Source organism: Balaenoptera acutorostrata, chromosome 10 (genome assembly GCF_949987535.1).
Source record: "Balaenoptera acutorostrata chromosome 10, mBalAcu1.1, whole genome shotgun sequence".
Lineage (NCBI taxonomy): Eukaryota > Metazoa > Chordata > Mammalia > Artiodactyla > Balaenopteridae > Balaenoptera > Balaenoptera acutorostrata.
This window is the reverse complement of record NC_080073.1, coordinates 49,389,765-49,410,288: the sequence shown is the minus strand read 5'-3', so window position 1 is coordinate 49,410,288 and position 20,524 is coordinate 49,389,765. Positions and strand designations below refer to the sequence as shown.

Genomic DNA, 20,524 nt, shown 5'->3' with positions numbered 1-20,524 from the left:
TCTCACAGGGTTCTTGTGAAGGGCAAGTGAATTCAGAAGTATGAAAATACTCATAATTTGTGTATCACATACAAAAGATCGTTATACAGAAAAGAAAAGGCTTCTTCTGTACTCACCAGCTTTGAGCAGCATGGACACTGCATTTTGTGTTAAGAGTGACATTGTAGGGAAAGAAACAATGAAGCGTCAGGCTGCTTTGGAGTAGATGCTTTCCCAAGCTTCAAGAAAGGTGTCCCTTTTTCTTTTTTATTCTCTTAATCTGAGATATATTTTAGAAGCAAAATGCTGCCTCTTACCTTAGTAGTTGTCTTTGTATTTCCAAGTCAATTTTCACTGTTCCGTGTGAGGACCCCTAACAGGGATTCTTGATACTCTCAGATTTTGACAATTCTTTTTTTGAATTTTGTTCGGTTTTTTGGAATTTATTCTTTGTTTCAGGGCTTCTAAAGGCATCGTTCTTTAGGAATTATTAAGAAGTATCTTCAAAGTAATGGGTGAGAAATGTTTTCTTCCTAAGTTTGGAATTAATTTTGCCCCTAAATGGATTGACTTTCAAAGCTGGGTATGCTTTTTTTTTTGTTAGATGTTAGATTATAACCTACCTACCCTCTGTCAGTTAATCAAAGTAAAAGCCATGCCTGTTAGATTGTCTTTGGTGTCTATTCAATTCTCATATTTTTTCTTTTGATCTAATGATAGGATATGAATTATATTAATAGGTTTCCTAATATTAAGCCATTCGTTCATTCCTTAAATCAACTCTGCTGGTCAGAGTGCATTTTTAATATACCGTTGTTCTCTGATACTCATGTTATTAACACTTTCTCTGACTCTATTTGTAAGGAGAGGGGTTTAATAAATTGGAAACTTTCTATCTTCTCCTGCTGGTCCTTTCTTTTCCTTCTCCTCCTCCATTTATTTAGGTCTTCTTTAATTTCTTTCAACAAAATTTTATCGTTTTCAGAGTTTAAGTTTTGTACTACTTTTGTTAAATTTATTCCCAAATATTTTTTTCCTTTTAATGTTAACATAAGTTGAATTGTTTTCTGAATTTCATTTTCAGTTTTCTTGTTATTCTACAGAAATAAAATTGGATTTTTATAAATTAATCTTGTTATCCTGTAACCTTGCTGAACTCATTTCGTAGTTCTAACCGTTCTTTCGTGGATTACTTAGTTTCTTCTTTGTACAAGATCAAGTCATCTGCAAATAGAGGTAGTTTTACATCTTCCTTTAATCTGGCTGCCTTTTATTACATTTGCTTGCCTAATTTTCCTGGCCAGAACCTCCAGTTGAATAGAAGTGGTGAGAGCAGACATGCTGTCTCTCATTCCTGATCTTAGGGAAAAGGCATTCAGTCTTTTTGTCATTAAGTATGATGCTAGCCATGGTGTTTAATAGATTCCTTTTCTCATGTTGAAGAAGTCCCCTTCTGTTCCTAGTTTGTTGAATGTTCTTAGCATGAAGCAGTGTTGGATTTTGTCAGATGCTTTCTTTGCATCTTGAGATTGACATTGTGGCTTTGTTTTACTCTCTTGATACGATGTATTATATTAATTGGTTTTGGATGTTAAACCAGCCCTGTATAGGATAAATTCCACTTGTTCATGGTGTGTAATTTTATATTGCTGGATTTGATTTGCTGGGGGTTTTTTTGAGGATTTTTGTGTCTATATTCATAAGAGATGTTGGTCTGCAGTTTTCTTTTTTGTGTGTGTGTGATGTCTAGTTTTGGTGTCAGGAAAATTTTGGCCTTATAAAATGCGTTGGGAAGTGTTCCCTCTTGTAATTTGTGGGAAAATTTTGAAGATTAGTATTAGTTCTTTAAATGTTTGGTATAATTTACCAATGAAGCCATCTGATCCTGGGCTTTTCTTTGTGAGAAGTGTTTTGATCACTAATTCAGTCTTTTCATTTTTTATAGTTCTGTTGATATTTTCTGTTCCTCCCTGCATCAGTTTTGGTAATAGGTGTCTTTCTAGGAATTTGTCTGTGTCATCCATGTTGTCCAGTTTGTTGGCGTACAGTTGTTCGTAGCATTGCCTTATAATCCTTTTTATTTCTGTAAATGCAGTAGAATTTTTCCTCTTTTATTCCTGATATTAGTAATATAATATGAATCTTCTCTCTTTTTATTTTACTCTGTCAAACAAAATATGAACCAGTGTTTGATTCCACTTTCTTGATGAGTGTAGTGAGCATTCTCAGGATTGGAGTGGCAAGCTGATCTTTGATGACTTATTTTTCTCAAGTCCCAGATGCCCTGGGACTTAGCAGAAATCACTTGAATCTGTTTTGTTACTTTCCTGGTTTTCTGGTCTGATATGTGTTTTTTACTATCTTTATATAGCCTTGGTCTTTTCAGTGCTCGTCGGTCCTGTTTTGCTATCTTTTTTGTTTAATGGCTTTGTATGTCTTTAACTTTATATATAGTGGAAATATCCATATAGACAAAATAGGGCCTTAATTCGTGACCTTAGATTTGATCAAAATGATTTAACCACAGTCTGTACTGCATATTTTCTCACCTGCTGCTACTACAGGCAGTTTTTTTCTCGTATCTTCTGAGTATATTGTGTACTTCTTAAGGTATACATTATTGGGAATAAGAAGGAAGTGAATTTGACTCAAAAAAGTAAGTGTTGCTACTAACAGCTATATATAACAGTGTCTGGGAAGATAGAAACAGGACCTCTTCTCTTCAAGGCAGAGATACTAAAAGATACTAAACTTTTTAGGGTCCCTCTCCTAATAGGAGGTACATTAGTACATAGGAGACATATTAATTCATTACATACAGTGGATGCTAGGTAGCAGATGCCTTTCAGCTGGCATTAGGATTTAATTTTCTCTTTGAACTCTGGTTGAGAAGGACTGGGAGGGTTCTGTGCTGCCAGAGTTTGATTTGGTGCTGCAAGCCAGAGGCTAAAGTGGGGCTCATGGCACTGGTGAAAGGAGGTTGAAAAAAGCGTTTCCCAGCTGATGCATAGAGCTCTCTGTGGCCCATTGTGAGAAGCTGCAGTCTCTAGGGAGGCTTCATGACCAACAACTGAACAAACCTCGCATCAGCTTAGTGACTGAGTCTGTGATAACCTGTGTTGCGATAGGGCAGGAAACCCAAACTGGGGCCCAGGGAATCAGATTGACTGGATAAGGAGGGATGAGCACAGGAGGAAGGAGAAGGAAAATACCTTCCTCAAAATGAGCCTGTAAATGAAAATGCTAAAATAAATGCTAAGAAGACAGCCAATAAAAATAGGAATTGGGATATCAATTTATTCCAGGTGAAATTAGAATAAGTAAAAGGGCAGTCTGGATAAAACTTTGAAACAAGTATTTTCAGTAGGATAAATGAAGTAATAGTTTTCTTAAAAAGAACAGAGAATTGTGGGGAAAAAACAGGCCAAAAAATAGACTAGGTAGATATGAAAAAGAACCATTTAGAAATCCTGGAAATTTAAAAAAAATGATATAAGAATGTAAATCAGAATAAAACTCAGACTGGTCCCAGTTCAAGGGAAAATTAGGGAATTTGAAAAGAATATGAGTAATCCCACCAAAAACACAGAGATAGAGATAGATAATTATCTAAGAGTAAGAGACATGGAGGATAGATTGAAAGCTTTCACCACATATCTGATAGGAGTTTTAGGTAGTCGTCATGAATGTTGAGATACATAAAACTTTAGTCAGTGTTAGTTCAACTGATGGGACCATACAGAAGAGGCGAATTAAATTCTTAGCAGATTTGGATTAGAATTTCAACAAAGTTTGAAAGAGTTGAGACAGACTTACTGAGGATTTTTGAGAACTGAATCTTGGGAGACTTTGATAGGCATAAGAAGCAAATGACAAGGACCACAAGTGGGGAGGAAGCCTCTTTAGGCTTTGAAATAGCTGTCAGTGGAAACTAATTTCGACACACTTTGCTTTTTTACTTGGGCTATGGCATGGAATGTAAATCGTTGTTTGGTAGCACCTTCTTTTGAAATGTTTGGTTAGCGTGTGTTTCTATACTGGTTTCTATACAGCTTTTGTGTTTTTCTCTTAAAATTCCAAATCTACTCTTAACTGTGAAATTTTAAATTATTTCCTTATGTGATATGAAGAGTGACTTCATTTCAAAAACTAACTTTGGAAGCCTAAGAAGAGTGAATTTGTATAGCATTTAACTTAAGATAACATCCACTCAAAAGATGACCTTTCTGAGTTTCTGGGAGAGTAAGATTTTCAGCAGGAGTGGAAACTTGAATAGAATGATACCCTAGAGCCAAATGGACATCTAGTGTATTTTAGTATACTACTGACACTAAATTTTAGGGTTTAGTGTAAGATCAATTCTTGAATCCTACCCAAAGAGTACCAGTTATTAACATAACCAAAAAAGACTTAAAAAAAAAAAAACTTGTCTCATCTGTAAGGTGGCCTCTAATGTAGGACCAGATGAAGAGTTAGTGAAGGCTCTAGTCGTTATCCAGAACTCTAGAGCACTGAGATGAAAAGTGTCAGTTTTTAAACTTTTGCAGACATTTATTTTATGACATAATTCTTTATTATATATTATATAATAACATACATTAACTGCTAAGTTAATGTTTCAAAACTTTTGTTTTTTAAAGTTTTTATTTTGAAATAATCGGATTCATGGAGGTTAAAAAATTTCTTTTTAGGGAGGCTCTGTGTACCCTTTATCCAGTTTCTCCCAAAGGTAACATCTTATATAACTATAGTACACTATCAAAACAAGGAAATTGACATTGGTAACCTCTGTGACATCCACAGAGCTTATTCAGATTTCACCTGTTTTATGTGTGTGTGTGTGTGTGTGTAGCTTTATGCAGTTTTATCACATATGTATGTGTAACCCCCACCATGAAAAAGTTCATTTTAATTATAATTTCTTATACATCTAATTCATGATAACTAGTATTTTGGTGTATAGTACACAGTTTCTGAAAGAAAATTGAAGCTCAGAAGAGAATATATATCAAAAGAGCTAGTATAATAGAATTTATCCTTAAAACTTACTATAAATTTGTTTCAAAAGTTTCTTCTGTATGTATTGGAGAAAACTGTATTTGTATATAAGTAGAAATAAATGATTATTTAAAGTTTTATGTGTTTATACTCCCCATAAATTTCCATGCTGTCTTTTTGAATATATAAAAATGAATGGCTCAATATTTGTTATACTAAGGCTTTGTGTTCTTTACCATGTATTGTTCTTACTGGTATAGGCTCTCATACTGAATTGCCAGATGTGCTGTGTGCTGTGGTGCCTGTTGCATATATCATTTGTATGCCAATAAGCAAGTTGGTTAAAGTTGAGTTTTGAGATCCAAAACAGCTCACCTCATCTCCCTTCCTGACCTTTCCCAGCAACTTACTGTTTCTATGGGTGGAGTGATGGGTGGCAGCAGTGGTGGTAGCACAAGGCCATTATAGCGTTGTGTGTGCTGTGCGGTGAGAACACGTTGCAACATGCCCTTATGATTTGTCTTTCATCCTTTGTTTTATTTTTATACCTCTGCTCATTGCACTGAATGAGACAGCTCCTAGCCGGGATGATAGCAGAGCCTGCTTTTCTCTCTGAGTATACTATCTTTGCTTTGGATTCCTCCAAGCAGCCTAAAACCCAGACTGACAGTGTGGTGAGTCCTTCCACCGCTTTCTGCATTCCCTTTGTGGGGAAGCAAAGTAATTTGGTAATTCTAGAAGCAGATCTCACGTTGCTTGTCACTTACCATCTCTCAAAGCATCTTCAGTGCCCTGTTGCTAACCTCGCTCTAAAAAATCAGAGAGTAAATTGCTGAATTCTGATGGCTGGTGTGTTTTTTGCTAGCTTTTTAACAGCAACAAAATAACACTGTTTTCATTAATGTAGTGAAGAATACTTTCACTTGGTCTAAACGCTTAAGTTTTCTCCCTAGGGAATGTTTGCTCATTAACTAAAAGAGGTATGCATTGCTAGGAATCTGTTGGTAGGAGGCCAAGAATATTTTGAGATGTGACTCACATTTTTAGGAAAGAAAAATGCATTGTATGTAAATCCATAATTAAACAACATTGAGTAGGCAGGTGGAGTCTACTGTAACAAGTAATTGCATCTTATTTTGGGAGAGTACCAGTTTTCTGTGTATTCAACATTTGAAAGGAAAAAGTTACCTCTTTATTTTTCAACTGACTGAATTCATACAATTTTGAATCTTGTATATATTGATAATTTCACTTGGGGAAAGTAGACTTTCTTCATAAAGTATCTAAGTTCTTAATTTAGCAAATTAAAACTTAGAGATGTTTGATTGCTTAGTAAGGATAGCTTTTGTTGTTAGAATGGACACCGACTGAACTGGGATTGAGGTTTTTTTAAACAGTGAGAATTGGTTTAATTTATTAAGTGGCTGGTAATGAAGTTAGAACATTTCTGTATTTATCCATGCAGCCAGTAAAGACTTGGTCTGCATATGGCCAGTAGCAATCTTACATTACATTCTAAACTTGGTTTTAGAAAAGGAGGCAGCTCAGAGTTCTCATAATGCCTTAGCTTGGTTCTCAGGTATAATGGTCTCTCCTTGGTTCTGGCTACAAGTAACACCTCACTGTTTTCAGTACTGGTTTGAGAGGGAGACAGGAGTCCCAGTTAGAGATAATTTACCAACTTATTTTAAAAACATAAAAGGGTATTACACTTCATGTAGTAGTAATAGAACCTTTAAAAACAACAACAAAAAAGAGCTTCTCCTAGGCCCACTTCCGTTAGAACATAAAATGATTTGTATTGAGTGCCTATCCTATTGTGAAAAATGCTAATAATTTTAAAATGGAGGCTTTAGAACTATTTAAAATAATTTAAGTAGGCTGAAAGTCTACGTTAATCTTATTTAAATTTTGTTTTGTTCAGATAAAAACTTACTTCTCCTCACATAAAACCATAGCATAACCTATAGTAGAATAAAAATTTAGTGAGCGTCTAATTCATTATTTTATTTCACCAACTGCTGACTTTTCCTTAATTCAGTTTTTTGAAAAATGCATCTCTTTACCCCAAATTCTAAAAGTTGCTGTATCCTTAGTGCTCGGTAGTCAAAAGTAGTTGTTGAAAGATTGAACAAAACTGAATTGAAGGGAATTCCCTGGCTGTCCAGTGGTTAGGGCTCAGCGCTTTCACTGCTGTGGGCCCGGGGTTCGGTCCCTGGTCGGGGAACTAAGATCATGTGAGCCACGCAGTGCGGCTGAAAATTAAAAACAAACAAACAAAAAACAAAAAAACAACACACATACACAAAACACCATAATTGAAGACAAATCTGGCAGGGAACCTGTGTGTGCTTTTAAGTTAAATGCACTTTAGAAATGTTTTCCTGTTATCTAAGAATTGCCTCCAGGAGAAAGTGTTGGTGACTGAGTAGTGACATGTGTTGAGCTAGTTCTTTAGGCTTCTTTCTTGGGGGAGGCCTTCAGAAGTCTCCTTACACTGAAGGAAGTAACTGTATAAAGATTTAACAAGCAATTACTGAGCCTCTACTACAGTCAGGCAAAATGTAGGGTTCCTGCCCTCTGAGCGTTTATAGTTTAGTGTGGAGACAAAGATGTCAGAATACACTTAACAATGCAAAGCAATCATGTGTCAAGTAATTTACTTAAAATAGAATATGGACTCTCTTGCCACTCTTCTTCCTAACCTAAATATTTTATGGAGCCCTTTCATTTGCTTTCTCCATAATTTAACAGTAACTTACTTTTTGGTATACTGCCTGGCAGAGAGACTTGCTGATTTCTCTGAAGTATGTTTTTTATTTTATAGTGTGTAGTGTAGGATATTTTTAGGGCTGGAAAGCATTAATTATGATGCTACACAAATAATATGCCATGTATACGACTTCTAATTCTTTGAAATGGCAGACAGCAGGAAGATAAAAGTTAATTCCTATGTTCCCCCAACCGTTCTCCCCTATGTAACTTTAAGGAAGTGTCTTGGACTGATAAAATTTGATAACTCTTTTTATGTCAGAGGGAGAAGGTATTTAAACTTTTATGAGGAAAAAATTCAAATGTATTGCAAGAGTGAAAATAGTAATGAGTCACATAAGATTTCTTCCCCCTTCCCCAGTATCCATTATCCAGTGTCAACAATTAATAAGTCATGGCCATCTTATTACCATCCCCTCATACCTCCCTAACCACACCACTCCCACCCTCCCCACACATGCAGATACCCTCTGCCCATTCCCGTGGGATTATTTGAAGCAAATTTCAGATATCTAAATATTTTGGTATATATTTCTAAAAGATAAAGACTAAAAGTATATAACCACAATACATTTATCACACCTAAAATTATTTCCTAGTATCAAATACCTAATGAGAGTTCAAAAATTTGAGAACACTTTTGCAAAGCTGAGTGCCTTCTCCACTTGTATTTAAGAATAAGAAGAGTCATATATTTGACCCTTTCTTGGTTAGCCCTAGAGTTGTAGGGGAAATGTATTTTCAAGTTACTGAAACATAGTGGCTAGTATTTGGTTGAATGCTTTTGTTTAAAACATGGAAGTTATTTTATCATGAGCTGCTTCTATAGCTTTAATTTTAGACACTTAGTGTATTATGAATGCAATGTAGAATTTTGAATCTCGAAGAATATCATCCATTATGGAACTCAGGCCGGTATGATGTAATCAGTAGAATGTTGTGTAACTTGGAGCATTTGTCATACCAACAAAACAAAACAAAAAGCTTTCATATGTGGAAGAAATTATTTTTAATTATAAGTTTTTCTGAAAATTGTCATAACAATTTCATTTAGACTGCTGGCTTCAAATGAATGAGGCATTTCCGTTTCTTGTTACCAAGATATTTTTCAGAGCTTAGCCCAAATAACTTTAAATATTATTTTACTGTAAGGAACAATTGACGTTACTTTTTCTGGATAGTTTTCTATTTGAATGAGTTTTGCTAATTGAATCCCTGATGTTAACTTCATATTGAGGGAAAAAACTGGGGAGATTGGAATGGGGAGAGGTATGCGATTAGCTTGAAATAAATTTGGCTGCATACTAATCTTTGCTATTTAGTTACAGATATTATAGCAAAATGAATTTTCTAAAATACTTACCATACTAGTTTTGCCTTGCATGAAAAATTCTAATAAGTGAGCAATTACTAATTTTGTTTAACAGATAAATGTATCTAATAGGTTTTGGTACTTGACCTTTCTTTGTTCTTAACAGTTTTAAACTTTTAGTTTTCTGATCCTTTCTTTACAATGTTTCTTTCTTTTTCTTAGAATGCATCTATCCAAGCCATGAAATCTCCCGACAGTGTTAATGGAAGTGAACCCACAACTCCTCAGGTCTGTTATTAATGTTATTTAAAAGAAAGAGCAAGTCATTTCAGGATGTCAGTCAATCTGTATTATTAGCATTTGACTTTACATTGAAACAGTGATGTCTGAACATTGATACAATGTCTATGGTAAATCCAGGTTTGTTGGTGGTTTCTTGGAAAAAGTTTAAAATGAAAGCAATACAGGTATATATATATACCAGTCATGTAAGATTCCATTATTACTCATTTAAAAAACTAATGGCACTGAAGAGAAAACTTCGGGAAAAAAGACTCTGATTTTATAGTAAAAGATTATGGAGTAAGTCATATTGAAAGACATGTTGAGTTACATATTCTAGAAGGGAGATGTGAAGAAAATGGGATTTCTTTTAAAGTTTGTTCTAATGCAGAATATCTTACTACCAGAGAATTTAGTTTATCTTTGATTTTAAAAAGTTATTTGGAGAGTGGGGCTCATGTAACATTCTTTTGACTCCTTCCAAAAAAAGAATTTTTTTAATTCATTAAAAAAAATCTTAATGATAGCAGTGTCTGAGATGAACATTTATTTTCTTTGGCTTTAGTGATTATTATTATCATTAACCTGGCTGTTCTCGACAGTCTCTGTGTAGAGCAATAACATTTCTGATTCTGTGAACCTGGAGCAGGAACATAGGCAATTTCTGAACTAACTCATGTAGAGTAAACATTCTAAAGTATTGTCTAGCTTTCCATACTCCATGCACAGGTTACCTGTGAGCTGAGAGTCTCATTCTTTTCAGGGAGGCCGGTCAGGTTCTGGGCATAGTCCACGACGTCCCTGGGCCTTGAGCAGCATCCCCTAAGTCCTCTACAAATAAATCATTTTCTATTAGTGCCTTGAGGTAGGGGTAAAATATTGGGAGGCATCAATTTAAATGGTACTGGACAGATCCAGTGATCTTGAAGGAATATTAATTAGATAACCAGCTTTATGATCAAATTCAGGAGAGATTTAAGTTTAATTAAGGTGAAGAATGAACATGGGTGACATTCAGGAAGTTAATTGTGTTTATTGAGTTTACTGTGTGTCAGGCATTGTTAAGCATTTTATGTATATGATCTCATTTAATTCTCATAACAAGGAGACACCTTCACTCAGAGTCTGTTTACTTTTATACAAATTTCTGACAAGTTGGTTGTTGGTTGTTGTTAGCAAATTAGGAACGGTGGGTATCCCCAAAGCGGGTAGAATGCTTACTGTGGTTGGGCAGCAGGAAATCAGAGTTGATACCAAGGGAGAAGAGATGGTGAAAAGCAAGCCCAAGAGTTTATAAAGTGTAGCTGCCCGTGACCCCCTTACTACTGGGTAGAACATCCTCTGTAAGCCAGTAGATTTTGGCACACAATGTAATGATTGTGGTGGGGGTGTCATTAAAAAGGGTTACTCACTGTCCTTATTTAAGAAGGCAGAAAAGTGCAGTATACCTATCTCAGAAAAATTTCTGTTAAATAGTAAACTCTTAAATTGTTTAATGCAGTACACAAAATTCAGCTAATCAAAATGATTCTTCATTCATTTCCAAAGGAATGCAGGTAGTTGACATTTTACCTCAAACAGACTCTTAAAACTCAGATATTTGAAAATAGTGTATGCCACCATGTAATAGAGAAAAATATATTTTGCAAAACAGGTATGTATGAGCATTCATCCTTATCTGAGAAGCTGTGAAATAGTTTTATTGGATCATAGTTTTAGTGTTTTAGCAGTTTAGGATGAATCTAGGATCTAGTATTACCCTCTTATTGTGTAGATGAGCTATCAGGCATGAAACTTTAAATTATTTGCCCAAACACCAGTGGCTAGTTATTGATAGTGGGATTATCATAGATAGACAGAAACATCAGTGTACCCCGCTATAATTTTTTGCCATGTATTGCCTCATTTAAGTTTATATGTTGTTAAAACAAAATGAGAACAAACTAGTGGTTGCAGGAGCTGAGGAGGGTGGGGAGGATGGCGAAATAGGTGAAGGGAATTGAGAGGCACAAACTTCCAGCTATAAAATAAATAAGTTACAGGGAGGTAATGTACAGCACAGGGAATATAGTCAGTAATATTGTAATAACTTTGGTGTGTAATCTATAAAAATATCGAATTACTCTGTTTTATGCCTGAAATGAACATAACATTGTAAGTCAACTATACTTCAGCAAAAACAATAAAAAATAACAACTGAATTTTGTTAAATTGAATAGAGCAAATCATAGGGATTTAAATGACCATTCTCATATGCTATTATTTTTTTTAACTATAGGAAAAAGTCTGGTTTTGAAAATCATTTATGATTTTTTTTAAAAGCAAGTCAACCTCTGTCAATTTAAAAAAATTTTTTTTATTTTATGTATTTATTTATTTTAATTTTGGCTGCTTCAGGTCTTAGTTGTGGCACGCAGGCTTCTCTCTAGTTGTGGCGTGTGGGTTTTTTCTCTCTCTAGTTGTGGCACGTGGGCTCCAGAGCGTGTGGGCTCTGTAGTTTGCGGCACATGGGCTGTCTCCTTGAGGCACACGAGCTCGGTAGCTGTGGCACGCGAGCTTAGTTGCCCCGCAGCATGTGGGATCTTAGTTCCCCGACCAGGGATCCAACCTGCATCTCCTGCATTGGGAGGCGGATTCTTTACCGCTGGACCCCCAGGGAAGTCCCTATGAATTTTTTAAAAAAGAGAAATTATAGTAGTATAATTAAATTTTGAAATTTCTGTTGCCGTTTTTTGAATACTGCTTTTAACTTTAATTTTATTTTCAACAGTTTGTTATGAAAAATTTCAATTATACAGAAAAGTTGAAAGAACTTTATAAAGTGAACATCTGTATACCTACCACCTAGATTCTATCATTGATATTTTACTTTTCTTTTTTTTTTTGGCTGCGCTGCACGGCACGTGGAACTTCCCTGACCAGGGATTGAACCCATGCCCCCTGCAGTGGAAGCGCAGAGTCTTAACCACTGGACCACCAGGGAAATCCTGTACTTTTTTTTTTTAAATCACAAATCTGTCCACATATTCATTCCTCTATTCGTCCCTCAATCCATTTTATTTTTTTGATGCCTTTCAGAGTAAGTCACAGCCCACAGTACTAATGTTTTAGTATGTATATCATTATCTAGAGTTCAGTGTTTGTAATTTCTATTTTGAAGTGAATTTTATATAAAATGAAATATACAAACCTCAAATGTACATTGACTGATTTGTACATCGACACATACACTTGACAAATGTATGTGCCAAACCCATGCACAGGTTATAGAAGATTTATCAACACACCAGAAAGTTCCCTTATGGTCCTCCCTCTCAGAGGCAACCTGTTGTAATTTTTTCCACCATACAACACATTAGTTTTGCTTATTTTAGAACTTTATATAAGTGACCTTATAAGTATGTGTTCTTTTGTGGAAGACTTCTTTCACTCAGCATTATGTTTTTGAAATTTCCTCCATGTTGTGGTTATCAGTAGTTTGTTCCTTTCTATTGCTGTGTAGGATTCGTTTGAATGAATATTCTGCAGTTATTTACCTATTGATGGACACCTGGGCTGTTTCCAGTTTTCTGCTATTACAAATAAAACTATCATAAACGTTATTGTAGAAATCTTGTGGATGTATGTTTTCATTTTTTCCTTCTTGAGTGTTATTGATTATGTATTAATGCTTTTTGATGATTTCTAGAATAAGATATGCTATATATAAAAAGTGATACATATCATTTTGATCAAGCATTGAGTATTTAAAGATGTCCCATTAGATCATCATTATCATATTGCCAGGTTAAGGTTCAGCTGAACAAATGTGTACTAACTACCTACTTTGTGGAAAGCACTGAGGCAGGACTACAGAGTTAGAGAATTTGAATTCTGTTCTAAAAGCATAAAGTCTGGGGTGAGGGTGTGTGTGGCAGATATAATGATAGGAAAATGTATTTAGTGCTTCCTGCATATGAGGCACTATTTTAAATGCTTTTACTCATTTAATCCTCATAACAACCTACTAGAGTAGTGTTGTTTTATAGATGAGGAAATTGAAACAAAGAGGTCCTAAAGCTAGTAAATGGTAAAGCTGGGATTCAAATCATGGAGTTTTGGTCAGAGTCTGAGTCTTAACCACTGTGCTGTATTGTCTCTGTAGTTGTTCTAAGGCATAAACAATTCAGTTAGTTGTTACATCAGCAAGTAAGTAACTAATGGTGAGTCAGAATGCAGTATGTGCTCCAGTAGTGGTCCTGGTAAAGTGCTTAGGCCATTAAGAAGGGTTGTTCCTGATGGGTGAGATCTGAGGTTTCCTGGAAGAGCAGAAACTTGAGCTCACTTTTGAAGGATGTCTGAGTTTCCATGCACAGGGAAAGTTTGGGTGATAGTACAGAGGCACACAAGGATGCATTTGTTCAGGGAACAGGAAGTTACCTGTTAGAACTCAAGTTTTTGTTACATGAAGGGGTGGTTTTACGGAGAAATGGGTCTTGGGAAGTGGGAACCTTGAGTATAAGCTAAGGATTTTGAACTTTATATTTAGTGGGAGTTCAGTTTAGGAATTGGAATGAAATTATCTGAATTATGTTTTAGGAAGACAATCCTGGTGACCATGTGGCAGGGGCAGACTGGTAGGTAAGAGATTTGAGGCAAGAGAACAGAAGGCTGCTACAGATATCCAGCTGGTAGAGGATAAAGGTCTGAACAACAACACTGTTGGGGAAATAAAAAGGAGGAATGCAAACAAGGTAAAGTGGGGGAGACAGAAAGGAGCTAAAAGTAACTCTGTGTTCATTTATTTTCGTTTATACATTTCTCCTTCTCTAACCCCCATCAGCTTTTTAAAAAATGAGTTATAAATCAGTGAATGTTTTTGGTACCAGAAACCTGACAATAGTTGGAGTCAATGGGAGTTTAGTTTTTCACATAGCAGAAGGGCTAGAGACAGGCAGTCATTAAGGACCCTTCTCCGTTTGGCTTCTTGTCCCCCCCTCCTTTACCTTCTCATCCTCCCCACTGCCTTTCACCCTCACAGTTACAAGTTTGGCCTCCAGGAATTGCATCTCCATTGTTGACAGGACAAAAGGCATATTCCTTTTTATCAGGAAAATAATATCTCTCCTAGAAGGTTCCATCCATTTTATTTTTGGCCACACCATGCAGCTTGTGGGATCTTAGTTCCCCGACCAGGGATTGAACCCGGGCCCCAACACTGAAAGCACGGAGTCCTAACCCCTGGACCGCCAGGGAATTCCCAAAGGTTCCATCCTTTAGATTCCCACTTATAGTGTACATTATTGGCTGAACTTAGGCACATGGCCCACTCCTTGCTGAAACAGAGTGTGGAAAAAGCTAATTAAAAAAAATCCCTTAATTGAAATGTAATATATCACAATGTAATAATGTATACAGAAAAGTATCATGTATTCCTTATACAGTTTACTGAATTTTCACAAACCAAACACAACTTTGTAACCAGCACCCAAAATCAAGAAACAGAAATTACCAGCACCCCAGAAGCCCTTGTGCTCCCCTCTGCTCTCTGCTCTCACCTCCCCCCACCAGGGGTAACCACTATCCTGACTTCTAACTCTATAGATTAATTTTGCCTGTTTCTGACTTTATGTAAATGGAATCAAAAGTGGTTATTCTTTTGTGTCTGGCTTCTTTTGCTTAATACTCTGTTAGTGTTAGTGAGATTCATCTATATTCTTGCTTGTGGCTGTAAATCTTTAATTCTCATTGCTGTCTAGTATTCCGTTAGTGAGCGGATGACAGTTGACTTATCCCATCTGTTATTGATAGACATCAGCAGTGGTTTCAGGTTTGGCGCTATTTTAAACAGTGCCGCTATAAACTTTCTAGCGTATATCTTTTGTTGAACATATTTATACATTTCTATTGTGTATATACTTAGTAGTGAAATTGCTGGTCTGGAGAGTACGTGTGTGTTTATTTAGTAAATACTGGTAGTTTTCTGAAATGGAGTGCTCCACATCCTCACCAATACTTGGAATTTTCCATAGTTTTAATTTTAGCTATCTTGGTAGATATGTGGTAGTATCTCATTATGGTTTTTATTTGTATTTGAGAAGGTGAATGTTTTAACCTGGCTGTATTGTCACCCTGCACGAAACTGGCATCTGGTGGAAAGGAAGAAGGGAGGATTGGATATCAGGTGATAGATAGTATTGATTGTTCAGCTCAAGCCAGTCATGATGCTAAGTGCTTCACGTGTGTTAATGTAGTACTCCTCACAAGTGCCCTACGAGGTGAGTGCTGTTGTTTCCCCCAATTAACTTACGAAGAAACAGAGGCACAGAGGGACTATGTAACTTGCCCAAGGTCATATTGCCGGTAAACCGTGGTAGGAAGACTTGAGCCCAAGAAGCCTGTCTGCAGAGCCTGTGCTCTTAGCTACTGCATCTTATAGCCAGAAGAGTCTGCCACATAAGCTTGCGTATAACATTCTTATTTGTATTTGTCTTTTGTTTTGTTTTAGTCTTCATTCTCTAATAATAATGATAATTGTTAATGTTTATTGAGTATTTGCTGCGTTGTAAGCAATTTGCATGTACATATTAACTCATTCAGTCCTTGTGGCATCCATATGAGGTGGGTGGTATTATTATTACCATCATTATTATTTTTATCACCCCCATTTTAGAGAGGGGGAAACAAGACTAGTGAGGTTGAGTAACTTGGTCGGTGTCATGAACATCGTGGTGGAGCTGGGATTTAAACTTAGGCAGCCTTACTCAGCAGCCCACAGGCTGAATCACAACACTCGAACTCCCAAGCAGAGTAGATGTGACAGTTACTCAGTTTATGAGCTTCTGCAAATACCTGTCTTTGAAATTGTTCATTACCTCCTGGCTCACCCTAAAATAACAACTGTTTCTAGTGTTATTCAGACTTACCTCACTTGTTTCTCCTAAGGCAATTTACAAGGAGATTGTCTGTAAGAGCTGAAAAGCACTTTTTGCATGGGTCAGAAGTGGATGGTAATGGAATAGCAGTAAAGTGGTTCTTCAAGTTTTTGAGCATGAGGGTCCCTCCTCTCCCTTAAGACTTTCTCTACCCCATCCCAGTATAAAGGTAAAACTTGCACATTATGAAAGAAAAATTGTGGAAAGTACAGGAAAATAGAAAAATGAAAATAAAAATCACCTAAAATCTTACCACCCAGACCCACTCACTGTTAACTTTTGGTGTTTGTCCTTTAACAACTTGATTCTAAGGGTGTTTGTGTAAACATGCATACAAATTCAAAAGTATGTAACTACGTAGTATGTAACTACGTTAAATCAAAATGAGTTCACAGTGTATGTGTTATTTTATAACCTGAGTTTCCCCATTAATAGTATGTCTTGAACCTCATTACATACATTGTGGTTTATATAATGTATCCTCTAGTGGTGAACATTTGGGTTGTTAACCACTTTTTACTGTTATGAACGTCCTGTGATAAATCTGTGCGTATGCAGGGGGTGGGCCCCTCTTACTCTCACCTTGCCAAATACTATTATTAAATCTCTAAAATCTATGAGTAAAGTATTCCTGGTCTGATTTTTTTTTCTTCTTGTATATTAAAGAGGATCTTTTTGTTTTCCTGTAATCTTTACCTATACATGACCTCAGTCTCCCCTGAGCATTTCATTCCTGGCATCTTTGAGATCTTGCAGTGACCCTATTACACTAATGAGAATGAGTTTCTAGGAAACACCTGAAGTACTGACTGCTGTCACATGAACAAAAAAATGCAGCTTACAATAATGCAGGTTATTGAATTAATTATTTTCCATTGCTATTGTTCAAAATAATGCATCATTATTAATATTAATATTCTAATTAAGAGAACAGCTCTTGCTTATCACTGTTTCTAACATCAGACTTACTGATCCGTGTAGAGGGACTCTAGTTCAGACTTTTTAATGGTCCTCCATGATTTTTTAATGCTTATTTTTATTGCCGGTAGACAGTGATAAGTAGAGCAGAGTTGGATATCCCTAGTCAGCTCTGCCTGGCATTCTGTTATTGAGCAAAATGGGTTCACTAAACATTACCCTCTGCCCGAGAAGAGTGATGAGGAGTCTGCACAGGCCTTCATGCAGACTCCAGATGCAGCCACACACTTCACACTTCACAGTACATACCCACGTTTTAGGCACTGGGTGTATACTGGTGGTATAGATGACCACTGCCTCCAAGGGTCCTGCAGTTTAGTGGACAGATCTCACAACACACCTGTGAGGTCGGCTGGGAAAGTATGGCTTCCTTCTTTTTACAGATGTGCAAACTGAAGGGAAGTGACTTAATGAAGGTCATTCCACTGCTCGGTGACAGACCTGGGACCTACACCCCAGTCCTCTGACTCTAGGTCCAGCGCCTTTTCACAAATAAACAGGTGTCTCCTGTTTTTCAGAAAACAGTGTATTGTGTAAAATGTCAGGAATGTAAATTAAATGTGTTAGCTTTCTATAGATTATTGCTGGTGATTAGGGAATTATAGAAGTCTAAATATGTATTTTAACCCACATGTTCTGGTGCGTTTTCGTTGCAGTCAGGTGACACGCAGTCTTTTGCACAGAAGCTCCAACTCCGGGTGCCTTCCGTGGAGTCTTTGTTTCGGAGTCCAGTGAAGGAATCTCTATTCCGATCTTCCTCTAAAGAGTCTTTGGTACGAACGTCTTCTAGAGAGTCCCTGAATCGACTTGACCTGGACTCTTCTGCTGCCACCTTTGATCCACCCTCTGATATGGAGAGCGAGACCGAAGATTCACTAGGGAATTTAGACAGTCTCAGCAAAGAACATTTGATCCAGTGGTTGCGAAGAATGGAACGAAGGTTGAATGGCTACAAAGGAAAATGTTCTGAGGTAGGAGCATGACTTTTTTGTTGGTATGAAAAGTTCCTCCCCGTATTCTCTAATTCATATTACTCTCTGGCCTTTATGCCTGTCGTTGTCTGAACTGTCGATTCCCTGGCTACGCTGGATACTGATGGTGGATAGTTTGTGGCAGTATCTAATTAAAGACCTTCAGTGGTACTGAGGCCCTTTGACAATACTCTTAGTAAAATTTTGGAGCAGATTGTTGCCCATTGCCTTTTGATTCTCACATGCTGTGCCCCTCTCTCCAGGGTTGCTTGGACACCCAGCTCAGAGTTCATTGTCTTTCCTCCTCACATCCCTTCCCTTGTTCATCTTCTAAGTGTGTGGCTCCAAAATGACCTCTTCTGCCAACCAGATTCCATTATTTCTGACCCTAGTTATGTGCACATTTGGTGCATTCTCATTGGACCTACATTTACAATTTGCCTCAAGTGAATCTTTTAACTGCTGGACCCCTTGATAATGTTTGGTCTAAGAGAGGAAGGAAGTGGTGCTGCTCCTTCACTCCTTTCGTTCCTTTAGGAACATGGCGCCTTCCCTTTGGGCTGATTGTATTAGTTGCCCTCGCTGTCCTGTGCAGTTAAAACGTTCTTCCTCCGGAAAGCCTTTCTGGACAAAGTTGCCCATGGCTTCCTTTTTTAAAAAAAAAAAACCCCAAAACCCCATGGGCTTCTCTGGTGGTCCAGTGGTTAACAATCCGCCTGCCAGTGCAGGGGATGCTTGTTCGAGCCCTGGTCCAGGAAGATCCCACGTGCCACGGAGCAGCTGGGCCCGTGTGCCACAGCTACTGAGCCTGCACTCTAGAGCATGCGAACCACAACTACTGAGCTTGCATGTTACAACTACTGAAGCCCACGCACTGAGAGCCTGTGCTCCGCAACAAGAGAAGCCACCGCAATGAGAAGCCCGCGCACCACAACGATGAGTAGCCTCCACTCGCTGCAACTAGAGAAAGCCTGGGCACAGCAACGAAGACCCAACAGCCAGAAATAAATAAAAAATAAATAAAATTTAAAAAAGACCCCATAATGTTTTATTGTCTTAATGCTGATAAATCAGCATTATAGTTAATTTTAGTTAATGAATAATAAAGTTCAAGGTTAGAGTATGAAGTTAGCTATTACTTCTATTTCCAGTTTGGCTGTAATATGGGTAGTTTTACCCTGCAGCCAAAAACAACAAAAAAAGCTCCTAGATGAAATATCTTTTTCTTTTTTTTTTAGCAAGGAATCTCTTCCTTTTTTTTTTTTAATTTTTATTTATTTATTTATTTATTTATTTATGGCTGTGTTGGGTCTTTGTTTCTGTGCGAGGGCTTTCTCTAGTTGCGGCAAGTGGGGGCCACTCTTCATCGCAGTGCGCGGGCCTCTCATTATCGTGGCCTCTCTTGTTGCGGAGCACAGGCTCCAGACGCCCAGGCTCAGTAATTGTGGCTCACGGGCCTAGTTGCTCCACGACATGTGGGATCCTCCCAGACCAGGGCTCGAACCCGTGTCCCCTGCATTGGCAGGCAGATTCTCAACCACTGCGCCACCAGGGAAGCCTTCTCTGCACTGGGACCAGCTCTCCTGCCGTGGCCTCTCATCCTCTGAAAACGTACTCTTGTGCCAAGTTCGTCTCCACCCCTTTCCTTGATCAAGAGAACCTCTCCACTGCTGAGCTGATCACTGTCTACAGCGATGCTGAAACAGCAGGAGACACTGACAGATGAGAGCCACAGCAGCTTGGCAGCCCCGAGTCCCCTGACCACCTCACTTATTCCTAGCCGCACCTTCCAAACCAGTGCCATTTCAAGGGACATTGACACTGAAACCAAGTTCATTGGAGCTGGGGCTGCCACAGTAGGGGTGGCTGGCTCTGGGGCTGGGATGGGGACTGTGTTTGGGAGTCTCATCGTTGGTTATGCCAGGAACCCTTCTCTGAAGCAGCAGCTTTTCTTCTGCGCCATTCTGGGCTTCTGCACTCTCGGAAGCCATGGGGCTCTTTTGCCTGATGTTGGCCTTTCTCATCCTCTTCGCCATGTGAAGGAGCCGTCTCCACCTCCCATAGTTCTTTCTCCTTTGTCTCATCTGCCCTGTATGTTCCTTTTCCTGTACCTCCCCAGGCAGCCTGGGGAAAGTGATTGGCTCAGTGTTTGACAGAGGGAAGACAAATGAATACTGTATTAATAAGAAAAAAAAAAGTACAAAGTGCTGACAAAATAGGAAGGAATTACTAGGTTAAAATCTGTTGGCTAGCTGGAACCCAGAGATGTACACAGGGCATTAAGGCCATGTATCTCATAAGGCACATGTGGAATCAGG

General features: G+C 37.7%; 1 protein-coding gene and 1 pseudogene across 5 annotated transcripts in view; both read left to right on the top strand.

Moving 5' to 3' along the window:
* GOLGA4 (golgin A4) overlaps positions 1-20,524 on the top strand; it is a 114,388-nt gene that overhangs the window by 21,947 nt on the left and 71,917 nt on the right. For 4 of the 5 annotated variants that reach the window (XM_007191478.3, XM_007191479.3, XM_007191477.3 and 1 more), the window contains exons 3-5: positions 5,553-5,651; positions 9,284-9,349; positions 17,892-18,206. In XM_007191478.3, the coding sequence (XP_007191540.2) occupies positions 5,553-5,651; positions 9,284-9,349; positions 17,892-18,206 (480 nt within the window). The remainder of the gene's footprint in view (positions 1-5,552; positions 5,652-9,283; positions 9,350-17,891; positions 18,207-20,524) is intronic. The other variant, XM_007191480.3, reaches the window with a different exon arrangement.
* Positions 18,215-20,246, top strand: LOC103012941 (ATP synthase F(0) complex subunit C2, mitochondrial-like; annotated as a pseudogene).